The sequence below is a fragment of the Buteo buteo genome, chromosome Z, assembly GCF_964188355.1.
Source record: "Buteo buteo chromosome Z, bButBut1.hap1.1, whole genome shotgun sequence".
Lineage (NCBI taxonomy): Eukaryota > Metazoa > Chordata > Aves > Accipitriformes > Accipitridae > Buteo > Buteo buteo.
In genome coordinates, this window is record NC_134204.1 from 83,435,479 (window position 1) to 83,459,198 (window position 23,720).

Genomic DNA, 23,720 nt, shown 5'->3' on the forward strand with positions numbered 1-23,720 from the left:
GGTGGGCACAGGGGAGGAGAGTGGGAAAAAGAAAAGTCTCAACACTGCAAGTGTGGCTTGGCAATAGTCAAAACACCGGTGTGCTATCAACACGGCATTTCAGTCGCACACCTAAAACTGCATGGGCTGCTGTGAAGAAAATCAACTCCATCCCAGGCAGACCTTGCACAGTCATGATTTTACGGACTGTGTCATGAGATCTTGGTCCGAAAATGTGCAATTACTGGTGTATGGCTCTTACTATGAGGGTGATCGAACATTGGAACGAGATACCCCGCAAGGTATGGAGTCTCAGGATGTGACTGAAAAGGGCCAGAGCAACCTGCTGTTGTTGATGCTGCTTTGAGTTGAGGGCTTGGGCTTGGTGCTCTCCAGAAGTGCCTTTTGTGCTCAACCGATCAGTGAATAACTTCCATGTGTGTTTCACAGTGTTTTTATGTAAAATAGCATTTAGTAATACTTCATTCTGATTTTTAGAACATGTGGTAGGAAAAGCATATCAGGCCATTTCTCTGTCCTTCTGTCTGCCTTCTTTCCAAAATTCAACCTACATAACAGGTAGCATTCGAAAAACCTGTAAAATTAAGGATTCTTCTTTGCTTCTCATGATTCTGTGTCAAAGGAGAAGACAAGAAACATTGGCCCAGTAGTTTATAGAGTGAGCAAGCTTTTGAGTTATCTTGAATCTGAGACAGCACAATTTGAAAACTTAGACGATTGGAAGATAATTTTGTTTCAACTGGTAACTTAATCTGTATTGTGATGTGCTGAACAATATGGGTTTAATGTTAATTCTTTGTCTTTATAATTCAACAGTGTATAGAATGGTGTTGCTTAGTTCTGCTTTCTGGATTCTCTTATTTGAAATGTCAGCTGTTAGAATAACTCTTAATTCACTTTTTAAGTATTAAAAAAATGATGCTGCTCATGATGGTGAGATTCTTTTAAAATCATGCAAGTAGCCGAGACCTGGGTAGCCTAACAAGCCCTGTGCTAAGCATTTCAAAATTACTAAAGTAACTGTAATGTAGTATTGAGATCCATCTTTATTTCTATATATCAAACCAAGTTTAACCTTTTTTTTTTTTTAAAAAAAAATCCATGCTTATTTATATCTTCTTTGGTGCATTTTGTGTAACTAGGATTGTTTTGCTGTCAGACATTGAGGAAGGCTATGTTTTATTTTTGTGTCCCCTAGATACGTTTTGTGGTCAGTCTGATTTCACGCTTGACGTTTTACTTGTTAGATAACTGGTCACTATAGAATGTGAATCTGCAAGTGTACTTGTCTGGAGATACCTGGTATCTTTGTTTGCAGTGTTAGTGTGTCAGGCATTTTGGCTCTCGTAGTGGTAAGGCAACATATAAGTGACAATCTGAGTCAAGTTCACTTGCGGGAGGAGAGGGCTGCAGAGCCAAGTGCTTAGTCGCTCCATCAAGGCATAAACTCCTAGTCTATATAATACTCTAACTACAAAAGGAGTTTAGAAATAAAACCGAGTTTATTCTTCAGCCCGTTTTACAAAATTGGAAGAAATTGTGCATCTGTTCCTTATATTCAGGAACTCCTGCTGGCATTTTTAACCAAGGAAGGAGAAGAGGCATTGACAGTCAAGGTATTCTTGATTTGATGAGTGAGAAAAGTTATATGATACTGTTCTACTTACTACAGGATGTTGGCAGCAGCTGTTCAACATGCAAAATATAATTACTGAGTCATTATTTTCTGTAGTGCGGCAAAGTTTAAATTTGTATGCAGAAAATGGCATATGCAGATTGCATCTCAGTAGAAATTGAAATTATTTTATTTCAGTAATACTGAAGGAGAAATTCATGTAATTCTACATACCTGAAAAACAAAAATATTTGTGGGAAGATTAATTATTTAATCAAGCATACGCTAATTCATAGCTTTAGAATGAGAGAAAGAAAAGTGAACAAAGATGTCTTGCCATAGCTTTATTTAAATGTTTTTGAGATTATTTTTGCAGTATCAGATACTGTTCCTGTGTTGGACACAACTGTATCCAGTTGTAACAGATCAAAGATTTCACTGCTGCATGCCTTGTTGATTATCTTTGCATATGTGGCTAAGTATGCATGAAGGGAGAAGACACAGTATGTTTTTGTTGTCTATTTAAGTATTAACTTCTTATGTTGGTATTTTGCATACAAATGTTTAATTTCTATTGATGTTCATGTTGCTGTTCTTTATTACAGTGTAAATTTCAGTAACTGCAAAAATCAGTTAGAGCAACTGAAATGTCTTGAATTTCAGCTTGTATCTGTCACTTGTCTCCTGAGCCTTCCAAACACAATTGCAGTCTGAATCTGGTGATTAGAATGAATGCTACCCTGTAGAGGACTGCTACCGATTGAGTATTTAATTTAATAGGATAGCTCAGTGATATCCAAGTATAATCTGTATAAGCTCTGCTACAAACCTTTTCTGTTTTCTATTCCTGTCCTCCTAGAAGGAAATTGCTCTGCACTTGCTCTATCTCCCATTCCCTTTCCATAGTTACTCTAGGACTTTGAAAATTATTGCCAATGAAATAGCAATTTTCAGCCTGGTTGGAGAGCTGGTAATGCACATGTGCTGTTTGAATGTGGAAAAAGCAGTGTCCTCAATTGGCATTTTAAGCAACTAATTAAAATATTTTGCAGAGTTTAGAATTAATACATTCTGAATACAGTTTTGTGAACTTTCTTGACTTCAGTATATTAGTAAATTCTCATTGCTACAAATGAGATTATGCTGTTTAATACTTGATTTTGTTAAAACTTTGTGAGAAAGTTTTCTGTGGTTGTATAGAAAAACAAATTCTCAAGCAGGGGAAAAACTAACCCATTTAACATTTGAATCCTCTTTTTCTTATTGGAACAGTATTGCTGACATCATTGAGCACTATAGAAAAGAACAGATTGTTGAAGGATATTACCTTAAAGATCCTGTTCCAATGCAGGTAAGATACCATCTCTGAGCATTCGTTGTTGAAGACAGAGACCTCATCATCATCAAAACAATTTATGAACTGAATTACAGCAGAGGTACCAATGTTAGTTAAATGGCATCATCTCCAATTTTAATATTTTCAGCTTATGTGCTTCTTTTTTTTTTTATCCTCACATGCATTCACTTACCAAAGGTTGGCTTGTAGTCAACAGAAAATCTAGTAAGCTCTGTCTGTCCTCTGAGGTGTTCATCCTCTGCTGTGTGCCACTGATTCTGGTCCTTGGCTCAACCATGCTGTGCCTTAGTCTCATGTTAGAGGGAACCAAGCTGTCTTCTGTGTCTGGGGTTTTTCTTCTGCCACAGCAAATCTGTAGGCACAGAAAAGCTTCAGGAATGATTGCAGGGCTGGGACTGCAGGGCTTGTTAGGGAGTGCTCTTGACCTGTAGCAGAAGTTCATCCTAAGAGACCACCTGCAATAAGCACACCATATCATTGAGCTTTTTATAAGCTTATAGATAGTTATAAAGTATACATGTATATTTTATTCCCTCTCTGTTCCCACACTTTCCTGTTTCAGTGGTTAGAAATTTGCCTTTAATTTCCTCCCTAAATAGAGTTACAGTCAGTTCATACCCCTTTGTGAGATCTGTTTTATTAATATGACAACAGTTCTTGTATTCTCCCTTAGTCAGCTCACTTAAGCATACCAAAACCGATCCTGTCCCTTTGTAACGTTCTCGTAGTTGCCCTGCTGCCACCAATTTTGGTGCGAGCTCGCCTTTCTTGAATGTGGTGGACCAGAACAGTTTAGAGTACCATGTCATGGGTAATTCCCTTTCTCTTTTGAAAATACTTAACAGAAATATCCTAGAATAGGTGCCATTTTCTGTGATGGGTTGACCCTAGTGAGCAGGTAAGGACCCACACCTTTGTTTGCTCACTCCCCTCTACTGTGGGATGGAGGTTAAAGCAAAAAAACTCCTGGGTTGAGATAAATACAGTTTAATAAGCAAAGGAAGGGGTGGTGGGGGTGATGCAAAGGAAATCACTTACCACCTCCCACAAGCAGACTGATGACCAGCCGTGGTCACTCAGGAAGACAACCCCCCACCACACACACAGTTTTATTGCTGATCTTGATGTTATATGGCAGGGAATATCCCTTTCATCAGTTGGTGTCAGCTGTCCTGGCTGTGTCCACTCCCAGCATCTTGCCCACCCAAGGTATCTCACTGAGGAGCGGGGCGGAGTGAGAAATGGAAAAAGTCTTGAGGCTGTGCAGCAAGAGCCAAAACACTGGTGTGTTACCAACACTTCTGGTCACAAAACCAAAACACAGTACCATAGAGGCTGCTGTGACAAAAGTTAACTCCATCCCTGCCAGACCCGCTATATTGTCATAGCCACGTTATATCATAGTTTAGTCCTCCTGTGAATGACTCAGTTGTTAAAGTTTCTCATTTTCTCTTTTCTAGTGGTAAGTATCAACAGGTGTAACTTTTATGTTTTACTAGTAGACTTACACAGTGTTATTCTGATCTTCCCTATACTGCTAACTGTGTTGTGTCATCAGTGCTTCCCAGTTGTTTGCTGCTGTTAACTCAGGCTCGGTAATGTGATTGGGACAAAAAGCAAATACAAATCCTGAGATTGTTCCTTGAAAGGCTTCGCTAGTAACTTTCCTCATGCTGCATCATTCCTCTTGAATCATGACAGTAATTGTCTTCATTTTACCTTTTTGCATATGCACTTACAGTTTCTGTATTAATAATATTCTCGGCATTGACTATTTTTCCACATGAGACTACTTCACATTCTTTTAAACTACTCAGATTTATTTGTGACTTTCTTTGCTTAAAAATTTAGAGGTCACTGGTGCAATTTATGTTCAGCTTTGTGTAATCTCCCTTCTACATACTACCATGCTCTAAGTTTTTGAGGGAAAAAAAAAAGTCTTGCATACCTTTAGGGTCAGCCTGATTGACTTCCTGTATCTGATATGAAATTTACTTTAAAATATTTGTCACTAGATCTGTTGTTTTGTGCACTGTTCCTTGTGTAGTTATGTTATGGAGATTATCTTGAGCTCATAAAAATCTGGATGTTGCTTCCATTGTAGGTCCTGTAATTCCTGTTAGTATTACCAAAATATTTTTCATCTTGCTATTGTCATGTTGTTCCAAATCATAATTCTTGTAGATATATGGGCAAGAAAAAAAGTAGAATATTTAGTATGAGCTAGTTCATATGTCACTTTTCATCTCAATGCTGTTCTTGCTGCTTGACAGTCTTGCTTTTCATGTTTTCTTACGGCTAAAGAACTTTTGCTGATCAGCTTATTCGGTAAGGTTAAACTTGGCTTGCCTTTTGGCCATTCTCATTTATTACTTGAGTTTCCAGATCCTACAGTTTTCTGTGTGAATTTATCCTTTTTCTGTTTCCTGTTCCTGCTTTCTTCTCTTGTCTTGAGTTCTAGTCAATTACGACATGTGAGTTCTAATGAGATTAATGAGGGACTGTGCAACTTTGAGTGAGCTGGTTTTAATTGTGATCTGCACCATTCTTGCTGCTTCAGAGTTTATCCATGAGTACTCAGTCCCAAAAGCTTTGGTAGAAGACAGTTAGAAGCTAGATAAATCTTTAAAGACTTGCATAAATGTGACTGAAATCATGGTGAAAGATGCTGCTTTTTATTTAATACAAAAAAGACACAATGTTACTTTGTAGAAGTTGGTCTGTATTGAAAACTTGTTACTTGTATCATAATTCTGGAAATATGGAAATAGCTATATAACATTTCTAACAAAGGTATTATATCAAAAATCATATTGCTTTATTAAAATGCATGAGAGAGCAATAGTAGTGAGTTAGTAGCATTAAGTAATATGATCCCAGCTGCAGCTTCACAGTATGCAATTTTTTAATGGCGATTTTTGAGCTTAAAATACGGTTTTTCTTACATGTTTACCAGCACCAAGAACAAGTGCTTAATGATACAGTGGATGGAAAAGAAATCTACAATACAATTCGTCGGAAAACAAAGGATGCTTTTTATAAAAATATTGTCAAAAAAGGTTATCTTCTGAAAAAAAGTGAGTTATGTTTACTTCTGTGGAACTTTTTTCTAAAAAAGAAATGCAGATATGGATCATAGCATCATAGAATATCTCAAGTTGGAAGGGACTCATAAGCATCATTGAGTCCTTATGGAGAGAGGCTATGATTTTACATATAGGCAAATATAAAAGAGATGTTAAAAAAAACCAACACCCCAAACTGTAGGTTCTCCAATCAGAATAAGGAAAGTAGCTCTTCTGTTGCAAAGGCTGATTCTGAGAGAAGGTCTAAAGGGATGTTGTAGAGTGAGGAATCAAATAAGAATGAATTGAAAACCTTTAGCTGAAAGAGGTAATGAGATACTTTAAATGTGCAAACTGGAGAACTGAGTAGGTGTAGAGAGATGCACATGGCTGCATAGAGAACAAATCCAATAAAATCACTCTTCCATCTTGGAGACAGAGTGTAATAAGTAGATGTTAGATTTGTCTCTTCAAAACAGTGCTAGTAGTCTTTTGAGGCCCATGGTGTATTTATGATTATCAAAGTATAAAATTAAGGCTAAAAGTTTTTTCTAAGCGGTACTGTGACATGCCTTAATTAGTTGCAGAAAGTTCCTAATCAATTGTAGTTCAGAGAACGTTTTCTCTGAAACCAGTGGAACCAGCCAAATTCTTAGATATGGTTGTGTTTGGGGTATGGTTCTGATTTAAGTTTGCATATAACTTATTCTCATTTCTTTTCTTCAGCCGTACTGTTTTAAGATACTGTAATGCAATCTGTTAAACATTGGTCAAGTTTAGGAGTAACTTTCTCATGTCAAGAGTCTATTTCTTAATTAAAAATGTAATTAATGGGATCCAGAGCATCATTTTTTGCAAACTGTGTAGATACATTCTTATCACTGACAGGAACCCACTGTCCAGGCAGCTCATATGCCCTTGCTTAATCCTGTTGAAATTAGTGAAAACGTTTAGAGAACCTTTTGCCACTCTATACGCATCTGTGAAAAGGCTCTGGTTTTAACCACATGTTGCATAAAATTGAGTATGTATACTGTTCTTATAACTTAAGTGTGATTATCTGTACGTTGTTCTTCTATTTGCAATTTGACTAAAACTTTACTGCCCTCTTTTGTTTTCTTCTTTTGCAAAATTCACACATTCTTTTAAACAGTACCATAACTTTTTACTTGACTGTTCTACAGGTAAAGGAAAGAGATGGAAAAACTTGTACTTTATATTAGAGGGAAATGATGCCCAGCTTATTTATTTTGAAAGTGAAAAACGAGCCACAAAACCCAAAGGACTAATAGACCTTAGCGTGTGTTCCGTCTATGGAGTACATGACAGTTTGTTTGGCAGGTAGGACACTGGCTTTTAATTCTCGTTTTTGCAGCAGGATTGTTGACTGCTAGTTTGAGGCATGTACAAGATATGGGAAATACATCACTGGTGAACAAGTAGCCCTGGCTTGCATTGTGGCTCTTGGTTCATACCAAGAGTCTGTAGTCAGTGTAGATTGCAAGAGTGTATGTAGACAGATGCAGCTGATGAATAGTAACTTGCTTAGCAGTGGCAACTCGATTACTAGCAACTGTACATAAACAATTTCTAGTTAGAAATTTTAGAGTTTAGTATAAAAGTTTTATTTTGAAGTAAGATGTGATGATGAGTCAAGCTTTTTTGCATTGCCATTTTTTAATATTGAGTGCATTAATTGTTCCATGTTTCGTTTTACAGATGTTAGAAATTATGAACTGAGGGTTTTAATCCTTTTGAACCAAGAATTGACAAGACAAAGAATTTTGTCAATTCCAAAAGATCTACATTCTTTTGATAGGTATTTGAAAACTAACTTGGTTAGACAAAGTCTGTAAGTGTTTTTCTATTTAAGAACAAGTCCTGTTGTTGGATTAGACCCATTTAGGGGTAAACTAGTTCATATAAGTCAACATCCTCAGAAATTGTTTTTGCGTAATTACTATATTCAGAGATAATTTTCACATCGAACCATTTATTGTAATATTTTGATATTAAAAATACGCCAACTGCAAGGGATGTGATTATCAGCAAAGAAACTGAGAATCAAGTCTTTTGGATATCATTGGTAATTAACAAGAAAGAGTTTATATATTTGTTCATTGGACGTTACAGAAAAACCTCCACCATCCTGTATTATAATGTCATATAGAAGAAATAAATACACTTATTCCTACATGTGTTAGGTACAAATTCTGGTTATCCCATGGATCTTAATATTTATTAAAAACCAATACATAGTCAACTTCTGGGTTTTTTTTGTGGAAAAAAAAAAAAAAAGACAAGTGCTTAAAACTAGTGGTATTTCTTAAACTGCAAAGACTGGTGCTTTTGTTTGATCTTTTCTCTTAATCTTTTTAATAATTTTGAAAAAATGCATTAAACTAATGGAACGTGGACCATAGACATAGATGAAGAGTACTGGAACAGTAATAAATTACTGAAATGTTCCTTATGTAAGTTGGCAATTATGCAGGAAGCTTTGGTGTATATTATAAACAAGGAACATTTTGGTTAACAGCAACTGTCTCTTAAACAGCTTTTAAGAAACAGTGTGCTGTGGGTTAAAGTGTACTTAGTAAGTGGTACTGAATGTGGGTATGAGGAGAAGCATGATTGCATTAGCTTAGGAAGCTGTTAGTGAGGAACTGTAGCTGAGACAAAGTTCCTCCTGCATTTTAAGTAGCTGGTAAAAACTGCCTTTGCCCTTTTCTTAGAAGTACAGTGAAGTCTGTAGCTTTGCATGGTTCTTCGGTGGCAGTGATTTAACTAGCCCCAGACCTGGCTACTTGCTGCTCTCCCCCACCCTTCTGCAGCATGGCCACAGAGTGCCGTGTCAGTGTTTCTCCAGGCAGTGAAATGGATGGGGGAACTGAAGACTGAAACTGCTTTGCAAGTGAAGTAGGATCCTTTGTGTAACTCTGGTTTTGGGAGAGCTAAATTTCCTTGAGCACAGTGTGGAAGGTCATGAGTGAAGCGTGCACTTTAAGTAGCTTGTAATTTAACAAAACAAAACATTTTTGATTGCCATTTTGTGTACCTCCACTCATAAGCCAAAAAGTCAAAGACACTATAATTGCCTTTAAGGTTGTAGAGGTTTGTGTCACATACATTCAACAATTAGTATGTGATCCAAAATACATTTTATTGGTTGCGAGGGCCGTGGGACGCATCCAGATAGGGTATTCCATATGTTAATATTGTTTCCTGAACTCCTGAAAGAACAAATCCCTAATGTATGATTAATTGGTTGGGAACCAGTGCTGAACCTCTGCTGCTTTTAAAGTCTTTAGGAATAGTTCTCATTGACAAGTCTTTTTCCATTACCAGATGGCTCTTTTTTGCCTTGACTGTAAGTCAGCATACATGCCTGTTTAGTACAGACCATTCTAGAAGTTTCTCAATATTCTGAAACAAATTAGCTGGTGGTTTTCTTAAAATGACATAATACATTCAAATCAAAATGCAATTTTGAAGGACCTGAGAAATTTTCTAGTTGAGTTCTTCCTCTTTCTGTCTGATAATGCTATGTATATACAAACAAAAATTGATGCAATGTTCAATGGTCCTTACAGACAAACAGCAGAAATGTATTAGTTCGGTGTAAACTTTGTTTTTGCACAGATCAACAGGTGAAGGTGTCCATTAATATTATGAAGATTAATAAAACTTACATTTTTTGTTTTGTTTATTTTTAAGGCCAAACTGTTTTCAGATAGTAGTTCAGCACTTTAGTGAAGAGCATTACATCTTTTACTTTGCAGGCGAAACTCCAGAACAAGCACAGGTGAGAGCTTTTGTTGGTAAATATAATTTAAGAAGTACTTTTTTGTCATGTGGTGTTTAATGATATTACTCTTCTGAAACAGGAAGCGAGTGTATTACAAATAGTTAGTGGCTATGTCTATATTAGCAGGCGTTACAATGAAGTAGTAGCAGATCTGTAGGGGGAACAGTTGGTGCTGAGAACCCAGTACCTGCATTACCTGCACTTGGGGGTTTCACTTTGGACAAGTTCCAGTTGGGTCCCATGGATTGAATTTCCATTATTTTCCATTGTTTCTGGAGAATGTAATTTTTTTGTCATAGTTCAATTCAGAAGAATAATTTACTCTCCAGGACTTCTCCATGTTATAAACCAGAGCATGGTAAGTGGGAGTTTGCCTTCAAAGGCATATTCCTGATACAAATTAAAATGCTAGTGCACATATGCATGCCCAGTGACCAAAGTACGTTGAACAGCTGCCTTTTGCAGTAACTTGTCATGTCCATAAATTGGTGGTTATTCATAGTCTTGGGCCCTGATAATGCAAAGAAAGTAAGGTTTTCTGGTTTTGGTTGGTATCCTTTAGTTACTAGTTCTCTAGCGGTTATGTTTGCTAATTAAGAATTGTAAGATAGGAGGCTAATTCTCTGAAATTAACTCACCAGCAGGAGAGCATATCTAAGATGAGACAATGTGCTTATTTGTTAAGTTTAGAGCTCTGAAGTCCACAGCTCTGAAATATACCTGTTGCAACAAAAGTTAAGCTTTGCATTTGATTTTATTTGAATGGAATTAAAGCTGTTTAGAGCACTCAGATTGCTATTTACCAGAGTATGAAGGCTGTATAAATTTAGTATTCTTCTTGTGCTGTATATAAAGGAAAGCACAAATTTTCCTGTTAACAAATTTATGAAAGTTTCTGAGATGACATCAGAATGATGTAGTGGCATTTGTCACGCAACTCTTAATGTACTGTCTTTGAGAAGCAGGGTGCTGTATAGTAATTGAGAAAATATACATTAATTTCCACACTCATTACTGTACATTCATTTTTTGTCACATCAGCAATGTCTTTTGTGTTCTAGAAATTAAAAGAATTAAGAATGTGTAGAAGACAGAATATCCTGTCTTGTTCCATGAACATTTGGTATAATCTGCTTTTGGTTTTGATCTGCTTAACAGGCTGTTCACTGCATTTATACAGAATACAGTTGTGAGGGGTTGTTTTTTTTTTTTAATAATAAGGCTTTGGCCCAGGAAAGTTTAAGATAGTTCTCTTTTGAGAAAGTTCAGCTTTCTTGCTCCGTAACATTTCATAGAAGAATAGTTTTATTTGCATAGTAAGGTTCTCTTATAATGTGGTAAATAAATATCAAAGCAGTGCCATCCTACGGACTGCATGTTGTCTTTATGGTTTGTACAAAACAAAGGCAGATATAAAATGTAGCCTTACATGCTACTGCCACTGTGCTTACTGTGGCACATTGTGCATTATCACTGCTGTAAGATTTGGCATTTAAGGGGAAAGGTTTTTCTGCTATGAGTGAGTATAGAGGAGTACTATGCATCCAGGAAGTATTTCTGTTAGAGTATTTAGGAGGGTTTTGTTCAGTTGGTACTCCTGAGAATAAGGGAAGAAGCTACTGAAACTTGATGGTGCGTAGCTGAAAGCTTTTCCTTCTGTAGAAGGTTTTGAAAGCTGACACCTGACTCGCAAACTGGTCTAGCTGAGAATAGCTGCAGTACATGTTCCTGTATTTTTTAAATGTGGAAGATACTGTGAAGGGTAAGAGTGAAACAGTGTTGTAGGTTTTTTAATGACACTTTGAAATTGTACTTTAAGAACAGATGGTGGTTCCTTGAGCTAGACTTAAGAAGGCTGTTGGTCAAAACCTAAACTTTGTGCTTTGCAAGAGCTATACAAAATGTGATGTTGGGGGACAAAAGCTAGAGAATGAGGCTATAACATACCTTCCACCTTCCAAAGCGCCCTTGCAAAGCTCCTCTCTTAGCAACTTTCTCACGCTGCAGTGACTTTTTCAGAAGTGGCCTGGTGAGTTGGCAGTGCCTCTTAGCAGCTTATTCGTTTAAAAAAAAATACGCACAAAGGTTCTACAGTCAGTTTGGTGTTAGACAACCTCTTTATTTTCTTGATCAAAATGGAATCCATCCATCCACTCTGCTGTACACATTTGTGAGCAGACAAAGTGGGGAATGTTGGATATATCCTCTATGTTTCCCTGTTAATGTTGGTTTAGTTTGTTTGAAGTATACACAGTATTATGACTGCCATACAGAAGTACTGGAGAGAGTAATCAGAACAGTTTGGCTTGTTAACTGTAATTTTCTCAGAAGTAAGCAAGTTTTGCTTCATTTTATGTACCATTTGTAGTTTCATGTAATATTACTTGACTGGAAAATTGCTAAAGGTCATGCTGTATATCCATTAGTAATGCTTGATATTTATAAAAGAGAAAATGGTTCAGATCCTTTATTAGGTTTTGCTCAGTAAAGATAAGAATTCTGCTTTAATATTCACATTTGCGTACTTTGGCATTACAGAAAACTTAGGTTTTGCCAAACTAAAAGGAAAACTTCAGATACTCCTTTTAGATATCTCTGTTCCACTGCAAGAAGCTGTATCTGACTGTGTTATTACACTATTTTGCATCTTCTCTCTTAGGACTGGATGAAAGCTCTGCAGATGTTTTGCAGTTTAAGAAAAACCAGTCCAGGAACATCAAACAAACGTCTGCGTCAGGTGAAGCTGATGATAAGGGGTTGGCAGTGCATGTGAAGCAGTGTTTGGTCACCTCGTTGCAAAACGATAACTGATAAATCTCAGAATTTTCCTTTCAACAGTAGTAAATCCTGCATGTACTTACTTTACTTTTTGGAGTTACGCAGTACCCTTGCGAAACCAGGCAGTATGACTTACACTGTTATAATATCTACATGTATGTAAAAAACCAAAATGGTTTTAGGCAATTTGCACGTGCTTTGCTAGGTATTGTTTTCTGACTGCATTTAAGTAAAAGTGTAAAGAAGTCAGCATTTGTGTTGTCTTAACTTTTAAAATTTACCACATATGGGAAACTTTAAAAATTTGACAACCTCATGTGACGTGTAAACAAAACACTTATTTAACTAATATTATTACTTTTCAGTAACAAATACATGCTGAGCCATGCTTGTGACTTAATTTCTCTTGGCCTCGTGAAAGTGCTGTGTTTGCCAGAATTTCCTCAGAGGTAGAGGATAGATAGTCATAAATGGCTAAGTCTGTAATGATTGGAGAATAACAGGAAAATACTTCCAAGAATCCCTGATACTTTTAATGTTAGGAACATTGGATGTAGTTGTTTAACAGAAAGGAATAAAATAGGTTGTTTTTCAAGACAAACAACTGTTCTGTATTTAACATTAAAGATGTTTGGATGCTTCTGAATAAATGAACTAAATTAGGTGAATTCACGAATAAAGTGGCAGGTGAAATTGGGGGCTTCAAGCTGCAAAAGCATAGCAGAAAGTGACAATCTGAAATAATTCTTTACTTCAAAAAACGAAGAAAAAGCTCACCTACGTACAGGAATAGAATGTAATGTGTTGCACAATGTAATCTGTTAAGAAAGCACCAAATAAGCCATTGTGTTTGGAATCTTCCTTGGCTCTAAATCAAGGTGCCAGTCTTTGATTTCAGTAAAATTTTCTGTGCATAGAAAAGTTAGTATTTGGAAATCCTAATGCCTCAAAGATAATTTTAAAAGAAGAAAACACAATGTTTTAAAACCATGGGGCCAGAGATTTGTTTTCAGTAATTATTAGAGTTACTCTTACTTTGTCACTGGTGCCTCTTAAAAATGTTGTTCCATTACTTCTGTTCCTTGCTCTTCCTATTAGGAAATTTTAGTTTGTATTCAGTATTCGTGTATTAACATTAAGCCTCCACACAGAGGATAAAAAAATCATTCATGTGTTGTATTTCTATTTTAGCAACAAAAAGTAAATTTTGTATATTTTTTTTTCTCAGGTCAGCAGTCTTATTTTGCATGTAGAAGAAGCTCATACGCTCCCAGTAAAGCATTTTACTAATCCATATTGTAACATCTACCTGAACAGTGTCCAGGTAGCAAAAACACACATCAGGGAAGGGCAGAACCCTGTGTGGTCAGAAGAGTTTGTCTTTGAGTAAGTCTTAGTCTTCTTAATTTACTGAATTTCACTTGTAAGTTGCATTGCATTTAAGATTCTTAACACTGTGTACTGTTTTGCATATGCTTTTTAAAAATACTGTATATGTGTTTATACAGCAGCAACCTGTCAGCCAAATTCTGCGTGGGTAGAATTTTCTGTAGGCACCTAAATATCTTTGTTAATGTAAGTGTCTTTGGCTGATAATGAGAACTCAGGATTGAAATGAGTTTAGAATAAGCTTAAATGCCAGCCAAGTGTAGTATTAATTGAGGCTTTCTGTCTTTTCTCCTAGTGATCTTTCATCTGATATTAATAGATTTGAGATAAGTCTTAGTAACAAAACAAAGAAAAGTAAAGATCCAGATATATGTAAGTATTTTTCTGTAAAAGATGCATATATATTGCAGCAATGGATACTTTGTGTGGTTTTCATTACTCTTGTCAAATGTCGTCACAAGAGAATTAAGTATGTTTTTATGCTCACCATACTGCTGTGTTTGTATGTTTTGGATGTCTGGTACTGGATTTCCATTAATGTTTTTACAGTGAGAACTTGCATGTTTTTTGGTAATAAAATGCACAGTAATCCAGTCCTGTGTATCTGATGGCTCTCCTAGCTCTGCTGTAGAGTAGCTTACGAAAAAGCAAGAAGAAAGAGAAGCTGTTAGTATTAGTCTGCTCCATAAAATGCTAAGTTCCATGGAGTTTTAAGTCTGATTGCATGGAATTCCTTTTCAGGTTTTTTGTTGCTTCCAGTGAGAAAGAAAAAGGGAGGAATGGTGTATTACTTTCATCGTTAAAAAAATAAATTAAAAAAAAAATAATCTTGGCAGTCCCTGAACAAAACTTGGCTTGTTTTCTTTCTGTTTTGCCTCATCTGTCTACTTTTCTTTTACCACTCTTGGGCTTAAACCTAAGTTACCTTAGTATCACTTTGAATGGGAAAGGATCCAAATTTTCTTCTGCCTTTTACAGAATTTCCCAGGAATTTATTTTTCTTGTGTTACCCAGGCAGCTGCTTCTTCAATTGTGGTTTTGTTTCTGTTACAGCAAATCAACAGCAAGCTGGTAAGATCTGTCAGCTTTGTAGAAAAGAAAGTGTTTGAAGAACACGGATTCTGAGCTCTTAGATAGGGGAAAAAAAAAATTTTTTTTTGTTTTAGTTTAGTTCATTTCCACACACAACGTGTTTTTATTTATTTATTTTTTTTTTCCTCAGGACACTCTTATTCCAGAGTTTCCCACCATACTTGTTCTGGAGCAGCTTTAGCCTGCTGCCTCTTCTTTGCTGCCTGTAGTGCAGAATACCCTCCCTACCCCCTTCAAATTTGTCCCAAGATTTTTTTATTTTCCATTGTGTTCAGAGCTGTCTCTTTGAAAGGCTGTCAGAGTATTTATAACCTATTGCAGTTGTTTTTCAGTTTGCATATATTGTGTTACTGGCCTGTTAAGTATGCCTCAGCGCTAAGCTCTTGATTTTTTTTTTTTTGAGATTTGTAGAGAAACCTTGACCAAAATAGAAGAATTACTACTCATTTTGAATGCTCTTGCAGAACGTAATTAAATTTCAACCCTTTTTCTCCTTCCTCTGACTAGAAAACTTTCTGCATAGCAGGAGGAAAAAAGATATATTCTCTCTGACAGACAAAAGGGCTCTAATTGCAGTTTATATCAAGTTCTTGCACCGTTCCTTTAGTCATTTGAGCTAGAAAACTCATTATCTATGTACAACAAAGCTCTGGTTAGTAAAAGAATCTTTAAAAGGCTAATTCTTGAATAGGATACTTCGGTAACTTCTTTAAAAGTGTTTTTGTAGTTTTCCTTCTCTCTGTCCAGATTGAGGAGGTTGTGTTGGCTTTGGTTACATCCAGCTGACAGGAGGAGACGGAAGGTGTTCTTGTCTAGGTCAGGAGCAGGATGGGCTGAGTTCTTGACTGCCCTTAGGTACACTCTTACAGCATAACCCAATAGTCCTTTCATTCTGGAATGAGGATTAGACTAAGTCAACTCAAATGAACTCGTATCTCTGCTTACATCCTCAGCCCTACCGAATAGGTGAAGTGTAGGGGGGGGAAATGAGCTAAACAAGAACTTCTCTTATGAGCTGTGTTGCCTGAATAACGCTTGAACTCTTCAAAAGCAAGAGAATTGGTTCCTTTTCTGAATATTCTAATTTTCAGCCATAGCTGTTAAATGTGGACTGCTATGAAGTGGGAGTCATCTGAAGCTGGTACTGTTCATCTTCCCAGTTAACTAGGTTAAGTTAGCTTTTCTGCTTGCTTTTCCCACCATGTAATGCAGAATGAAGGCCCAAAACTCTATTATTGGTCTCACTGCTTTATTTCTGTCATCATAACTCAGAGAAGTTAAATACCAAAACAATACTAACATGAAGGTTATTTTTTTAGTATTTTAAAATATTTCCTGAGTTTTCAAGTCTTTAACTTTGAAGTTTTCCTATTATGAGTATTCCTTAATTACTGTAGTATTTTTGTTTTTAAAAGGTATTTCAGATAGTCAGAAATTCTACTAAACAGTTTAGTATCAATTAAATTTAAATATTTTGTTGTTTCTTTAATGGTGAATTTCATAAGGATTTATTCAAATAAATATATATAATATGGCTTGAAAAAAATAAAGCCCTAAAATGTATTAGTAGACTTCACCTGCTGTTACTGCAGACCGGGATGCTCGTCTATGATCAGACAGTTGAATTAGTAAATCTCTCAGAACAATATGACACAGTGTTGAACTGGAGTGGAAGTTTTGGTTTGGTTTTGCAGCATGATAGTTGGTTAATTTCAAAGTAGTTCATGTTGAAAAAGAAACATGTTTATAATGGAGGCAGTCACCTCATACAGGCAAGTCCATAGAGCAAAGTATTAGACAATCTCTTTCTTTTCAGGCACACTGATTATTGACAGTAGTGACAAAGCTTGGTTTTGAAACTGATAGCTCAGATTATAGGAGAATGGGCTGTGCTAACGTGGCAGTGACTCGTGGCTGTGAAAAGCAGGATTTAGTATGTTCATGTATTAAGCAATTTCCTCTTTCTCAAGATTTCAGATGGCTTTTATTCTCAACCTGTAATTAGAATTTTTTTAGGTTTTTCTATTTGATGGTTCTGTTTTTTTCTGGCAGGGTTAGACAAAAGCTTCATAGTAAATTCAGGTTCATTTCCAGTCTGAGGACTGGAACAAACCTAAGTTTGAACCACTTTTTACTTTGATTCCCAGGTTATAATTACTGGCAATCAAAATACAGTCTTGTTACTAAATATTATGCTCAAAGTGTCATTAACAGATAAACCATTATGAAACCTCAGAGGTTTTTTGTACTAGTGTTCATCATGTAAAATATTGTGATTCTTTTTGGATCAGGATTGTTGTCAAGAGAATTCTGATCTGTGTCCAGAGAGAAGAGATCAACTATGTTTGTTTTGATGATTTTCTGTATATTTGTTTCTCTTTTAAAATGTGCTAGATTGCAAAGTATAAATATCCTGAATTTTTGAACTAGTAGCAGTCTCTCACTGAAGGTAGCCTACTAATTCAGTGTAAGCTGCTAAACAGGAAAAAGTCCTGTTCCTTTAAAGTTACTGAATATAAATTATGGTGGCAACTGTTCTGTAGTCCTTGACTTTTTTTTTTACTCAAATCAAGATTATAGTATTTATATGATAGCTATGAAGTGCTACTATAATCACATGGAAAAATTAAATCATCAGATTATTCTAGGTCCTGTATTTCATTCACCGTTCTTCTCGCTGAGATACACACGCCTTACATATGCAAGCAAAATAAGAAGATAAACACATTGCTTATGTGTGGTACAGGAGCTCTGATGTTGGGGAGAAATATTGTAGGAAAGTCAATTGATTATCTGATCTAAAGGCATAGTCCCAGCCACACTGGTGATAAGTAGGAGGTGATGATGATTGTCTTTCACTCCACTTGACTGATCTGAATGCATTAACTTATATCTGTTTATCAGCTCCAGAGAATATGAAGTAGGCAGCAGGAATGGCCTGAAGTGAGCATTATAAATGTGATGTTTTTCTATTCCAGTATCAGATGATTTCCTGCTGTGTATTGCAACACTGGGGCAATGGGAAGTCAACTGGAACTGTTGACAATTTCTGCAAGGCAGTATGGTGTATGGGTTTTGCAGAAATGGGGGGGGACGGACACACCTTAATTTGTTTTTGTTTGTTTGTTGTTTAATGCAAGGAATTTAAAAGATGATCTCATTGAGAAAGAGAGGGTGTTTTCTTGAAAGGTCCAGACTGACAGGCTAAATGTGAAGCTTTAACTGTGGACCCCTCTTGGAGCGTGGTGGGTGTTCTGCAGGCACAGCGTTGCCTCTGCAAGTGCCTGGGCCCTTTCTGTGCGAAATAACTCCCTTCAGGAGCGCTTGTTCCTGCTCCAGGTGGGCCCGTGCTCCCACTGCTGCAGCTCACCACGGCACCTGCAGCCCTCAAAATTGCTGGGCAATTTCGAGGTACCAACACCACTGAAAGGTGAATTAATGATTTGGCTGGTTTTGAGTTAACTTTCATCGTTATCAAGGCAGCAAGTTGCTTGGGAACACTTTATTACATAATTTGCATAAACTGTTAACAGCCTTAACCTGGGAGTTAGTATAAAAGAAATACGTATGGCAGTGTTTGAGAAAGCCATAGCAACACTATAATAATAAATAGTAAGAAGTAAAAAAGTGGTCAAGGAGCAGACCTGATGGTGGTATCAGCCCAAAGCTGGAAAAAGGACAGTGAATTCTGAACACTTCATCTGTTTTTAGTTTCTGACTGCTATGTGGATTTGCAAGGTAGCACGCTTTTTTACTCACTGCTTGGGTGTTACAAAGAAAACTGTGCCAATATCCATGTGGCATTTTTGAATGTAAGTGTATCCATTCGTTACAGAATGCTTTATATTTCTTCTTCAGTTTATAGGAGTCTGATAAACCATTGAAGAGAGAATCTGTCAATATTTTGATGGCAAAAATCTTGATTACTCATATTAATACTCTTTTCCTGAAACAAGATGGCATGCTGAAAATAAACTGGTTTTTTTATTCAACAGTAGCACTGTTTTGCTGGAGATAACTCACTTGAACAATGCTTTTTTTCCTTAAGTGTTTATGCGTTGCCAATTAAGCCGATTACAAAAAGGACATGCAACAGATGAGTGGTTTCAACTCAGTTCCCATGTACCATTAAAGGGCATTGAGCCAGGATCTTTGCGTGTTCGAGCACGATATTCTATGGAGAAGATCATGCCGGAAGAGGAGTACAGTGAGTTTAAAGAGGTATGAAGTTGTTTAACTTACCTTGGTTTATCTGTCAAAAATAATTTTGTTGGTTGTTTGAGTTGGATCTCAGTAACACTGTTTGACATCATTAAATAATATTTATAGTGACATCTGTATATCACTGCAGATGTATATCAGCTTTTCCAAGACTGTTATACGTTAGGAGAAGCTTCTGAATATTTTAAAATTCCGTTTTTCTTTCAGCTTATACTCCAGAAAGAACTTCATGTTGTCTATGCCTTATCACATGTTTGTGGACAGGACAGAACACTGTTGGCTGGCATTTTATTGAAGATTTTTCTTCATGAAAAGCTTGAGTCGTTGTTGTTACGAACACTAAATGACAGGGAGATAAGCATGGAAGGTACTGTGCTAAATTACACTAACGTTTATGGGAACTCTGGACAGGTGGAGGGCTCTGGCACCTGCCTTTTTTTCTCCTTTAGTTAAAACATACATCAAAGTGTAAACACAGCGCATTTTTCCTTCACTTTTTGTTGTCTCCTTTTCTCAACTTTACTGTATTTATTTTCCAGATGAAGCTACTACCTTGTTTCGTGCCACCACTTTAGCAAGTACACTTATGGAGCAGTATATGAAAGCCACAGCAACAAGTTTTGTTCACCATGCACTGAAAGACTCTATATTAAAGATAATGGAGAGCAAGCAGTCCTGTGAGGTGGTACCTTGAACTATGTTTTTAAACATTTTGGTTTGTTGACACAATTATCTACTGGTTGTTACGTTTTATGTTTGCATTAAACACTAGCTTCAGAGACATTCATTAATAGCTCAGAACTAAAATTCGTGTACATGAGAAATACAGAAACTGAATTCATTACAAGATTTTTTTTGTTTCCTAGATTTTGGCTTTGAACAATATTTATAGTAGAACTTTTTTTTAATTAAAATTTCTTTAAATTATATATTTATTCTTAGGTAATTGTAGGCTGTTCTGTAGCAATTACTGAATGTCCTAACCTAAGTAACTTCTAATAAACTCAAGATATTGTAGAAGTCAATGTCTGAATGTTAGTTTTAATTTAAAGCTTCTGGGTAGTAAATGATTGTTACTGATCCTGAAACTGTTTTTAAAGTGATCCCGCTAACTTCTGTTTCACTACAACTTAATTGTGGAAAAGATGGGAGTCCTCAGAAACTTGGATTGAGAGACAGAAAAAGATTATGCAGGTGGATAGTGCTGAATATCTGAGCTGTTAAAAGCCTAGTGTGTTAGAACTTAAAACCATTGCTTCTTCCCATTTCCTGACTAGCCATTGAAACAGACTTGTGAGTTCTGTGAGAGACTTGTACAGCAGCAGAATATTTAATTTACTTTGAAGTAGTATTCAGTGTGTAGTATTATGAAACTATATATGTATTCCTAGTTAGAAGAAGAAACATAATTTTTTTTCTCTTTTTGTTTTAGTTAAATCCCTCAAAGTTAGAAAAAAATGAAGATGTAAACACTAATTTGGCACATCTACTCAGTATACTTTCAGAATTGGTGGAGAAAATATTCATGGCTGCAGAGATACTGCCTCCGTAAGTTTGCACTTTCTGTTCAGATTTGTGTTTGAAAAGTCGTGTTCGTGTGAATTACATTGCACCTTAAAATGATGTTCTTACTGGTTCATCTTCTGCTAATCAGTCATAAGACTAATGTCTTTAGGGTTGCTGTATGCACATAGACAAATATAGATGGGAAAAAAAAACCCACTTTCAGGAATTAATATTTTTTTTTGCAAAAGCCTCTGGCTAGCACACCTGCTTTTCTTTGAAGGAGAAGCTAATAGACCCAAGAGGTCAGGGAAAGAAGAAGAATAAAAATAATCAATCTCATATTTCCACAAAAAGGTAAAATACAGTAGTAGTTAGCGGACAATTATATATACTTAAGGTGATTACAAATTCTTTCCAGTCCTCCTCCTCCTCTGAGATGGAATTATTAACAGTATATTAAAAATACAAGCAGGTAGCAGTAAAACAATACCGTACTGTGATTGCTTCTGTCTGCTAGGGAAGTGCAGAGGGTCTGCCCTGCCCCCCCCGCCTTTTTTTTTTCATTGCTACAATAATGTGTTTTCATAGTTTAGATTTGAACCATCTAATAAAAAGTGGATAGTACTAACAGTTTCCTTTCACTGTGTCATTAACTTTTAAAGCATACAAAATCCTCAATTTTGAGATGGCAGAGTAGCACCAAAGTGTTGTGTTAGTGCTGGCAAGGTTAGCATTAAAAGTTGCACTCCTTTTAAGTATATGATGCAGCTCTCAACATTTTCTGAAATAAACCACAATTTTCCCATTTTTTTTATGGGAGAGGATTATTGCTGTGGTTGCTTAACTTTTAAACACCTAACACTCACTTATGGAAAGAATAGTTGTTTAGTTAAGAAGAGAAAAATTTAAAAATTAAAAAAAAAAATCAAACCATCACAATTGTCTTTTTTAAAAGGAAGTACTACTTAAGAAACAAGAAACAGTTATAAAACACTTAATGCATGTCTGGATAGTCACTGAATTGCATATAGAATTTGTGTATTAATGAAGGATGAAGTTTTTTTCCTTGCCATTTATAAATTTATCTTACTATAAATTTATTAACTTAAAAATTAACTCTTGGTTAAAGTTAATTTAAAGCTTATGTCTAAATTATAAACGTAGAATGGATGATAGTTCTGTATCAAGTAAGAGGTTGGTCTAGATCCTTTCTGATGGGCTTTTTTGATTCTGCGAGTTTAATGAAATAAGTAATTAGCTATTATTTTTGCAGGACATTGAGGTATATTTATGGATGCCTACAGAAGTCTGTTCAAAACAAGTGGCCAGCTAATACCACTATGAGAACCAGAGTTGTTAGGTAAGTGACTTGGCACTTTATTCTGAAAATAATCTTTTCAAGTCTTGTTGAAGGCATACTTCAGTGTGCTTATATATGTTTCTTTCAGTGACAGAACTGTATAGTACTTACATAGATTACAGCAATATTTAAGATACTTACAATGCTGAGGCATGATAGCCCAATTAAGGATTATGAGCTTGCTAGATTCTTAATTGTGTTCTTAGATCCTTGCCAGAATAAGATGATGTAATATAGAGGTCAGTATAGCTTTACTTAATAGTTTTACCTTGGAATTTACTTGCGCTTTGTCCAGTTTCACGCACTAATCTAAGATAGCAATTTCTTTTTTCATGCTGGGAAAGAAAAACTGCTCTCAAAGCAATAGTTAATCTTGTGATACCAGTAGAGAACAGTGATCTCTGAAGATCGTGTTCCTGTCATACGCCATCTGGGAGGACTGTGCCTTACCCAGGGACTCTTATGTAGCATGTGTTAATTGCTGGAGAAATCTTAGATGGTTTAAGAACCATGCCCTTTAAAACGCAGACCCAGCACTGTAAGGAACCTAATACCTTCTCATAAAGACAATTGGACTTTTGTTAGATTTTGCTGAGGTGCTGTCTGCATTGGGATATGTAGTTTTCTGCATCAGAGAAGGCTCCTGGTTGCTGGTGTTGGGCTGCTGGTTTTGATCACTCTGAATCAACACTCTATGTTGGTTTCCAAAAACTGGTAACTCTGTGCTGTCCCAATTCTGTTTCATTTCTCTGCTTCACCCCAATCATGTTGAAACATTGCAGAGCTCCTCTGAAAATGCTGCAGGAGGTTACTGAACCTGGCTCCTCTGAACTCACACCAGCCACAAAAGCTCCAATGTACATTCATAAACCAATGCAATTATGCAAGTTCTTCCTCTAACAATGTCCATTGCCAGTGCAGGTCAAACAAAAATCTTTGACAAAGATGTGGTCTTGACACTTTTTCTAAATGCTGCTGGGGCTTTTAAAGGTATTGGAGCCACATCTTTCCTTTTTCGCAGTGCCTGGCAGTCATATAATTTGCCGAGGGTAATTTCCCATGCAGGAAGTCTTTGGCTTGTGTTTATCATTTTGACACCAGAAGCCTTATGTCATCCAGGGTACCATGCAGGGGCATTGCCTTCAAATGGAGGCTGCTCTTATTGTGAGAGTCCTGCTTACTTTGAGGGGCTAACCTACTGGAAGGCTGTAGAGCTCAGTGTCACGACTGGACAGACCAGGGAGTCGTGTTTAATTTGAAATTCCCTCGGGCTAAATTAAGGTGAAACGACACCAAATGATCAGTTAAAGATTTTATTCATGACAGAAGTAAACTGAACTGGGGAGACATGGTAGTAGGTGGCAGGGTTTCTCACAGCTGGAACTGGCATAAGACTACTTCTGTAAAAAGTGTAACCCAAGGTAACCATATACGTCAGTTCAGGGAATAAGGAGATCCCTCCCGTTGAGTCAGGAGGTTCAGAGCAGACCCCCTTGCTCTCCAGACTCCTTCTCAGAGAAGAGCCTAGG

The 23,720-nt window shown here is 36.5% G+C and overlaps 1 protein-coding gene across 1 annotated transcript in view; it reads left to right on the forward strand.

Annotated features, from left to right (window-relative positions):
* RASA1 (RAS p21 protein activator 1) overlaps window positions 1-23,720 on the forward strand; it is a 65,313-nt gene that overhangs the window by 31,643 nt on the left and 9,950 nt on the right. Inside the window, exons 9-20 of the mRNA XM_075020092.1 lie at window positions 2,888-2,966; window positions 5,929-6,049; window positions 7,222-7,378; window positions 9,755-9,842; window positions 12,505-12,582; window positions 13,852-14,009; window positions 14,308-14,384; window positions 19,153-19,325; window positions 19,533-19,692; window positions 19,865-20,007; window positions 20,758-20,873; window positions 22,105-22,191. Of these exons, the coding sequence (XP_074876193.1) occupies window positions 2,888-2,966; window positions 5,929-6,049; window positions 7,222-7,378; window positions 9,755-9,842; window positions 12,505-12,582; window positions 13,852-14,009; window positions 14,308-14,384; window positions 19,153-19,325; window positions 19,533-19,692; window positions 19,865-20,007; window positions 20,758-20,873; window positions 22,105-22,191 (1,437 nt within the window). The remainder of the gene's footprint in view (window positions 1-2,887; window positions 2,967-5,928; window positions 6,050-7,221; window positions 7,379-9,754; window positions 9,843-12,504; window positions 12,583-13,851; window positions 14,010-14,307; window positions 14,385-19,152; window positions 19,326-19,532; window positions 19,693-19,864; window positions 20,008-20,757; window positions 20,874-22,104; window positions 22,192-23,720) is intronic.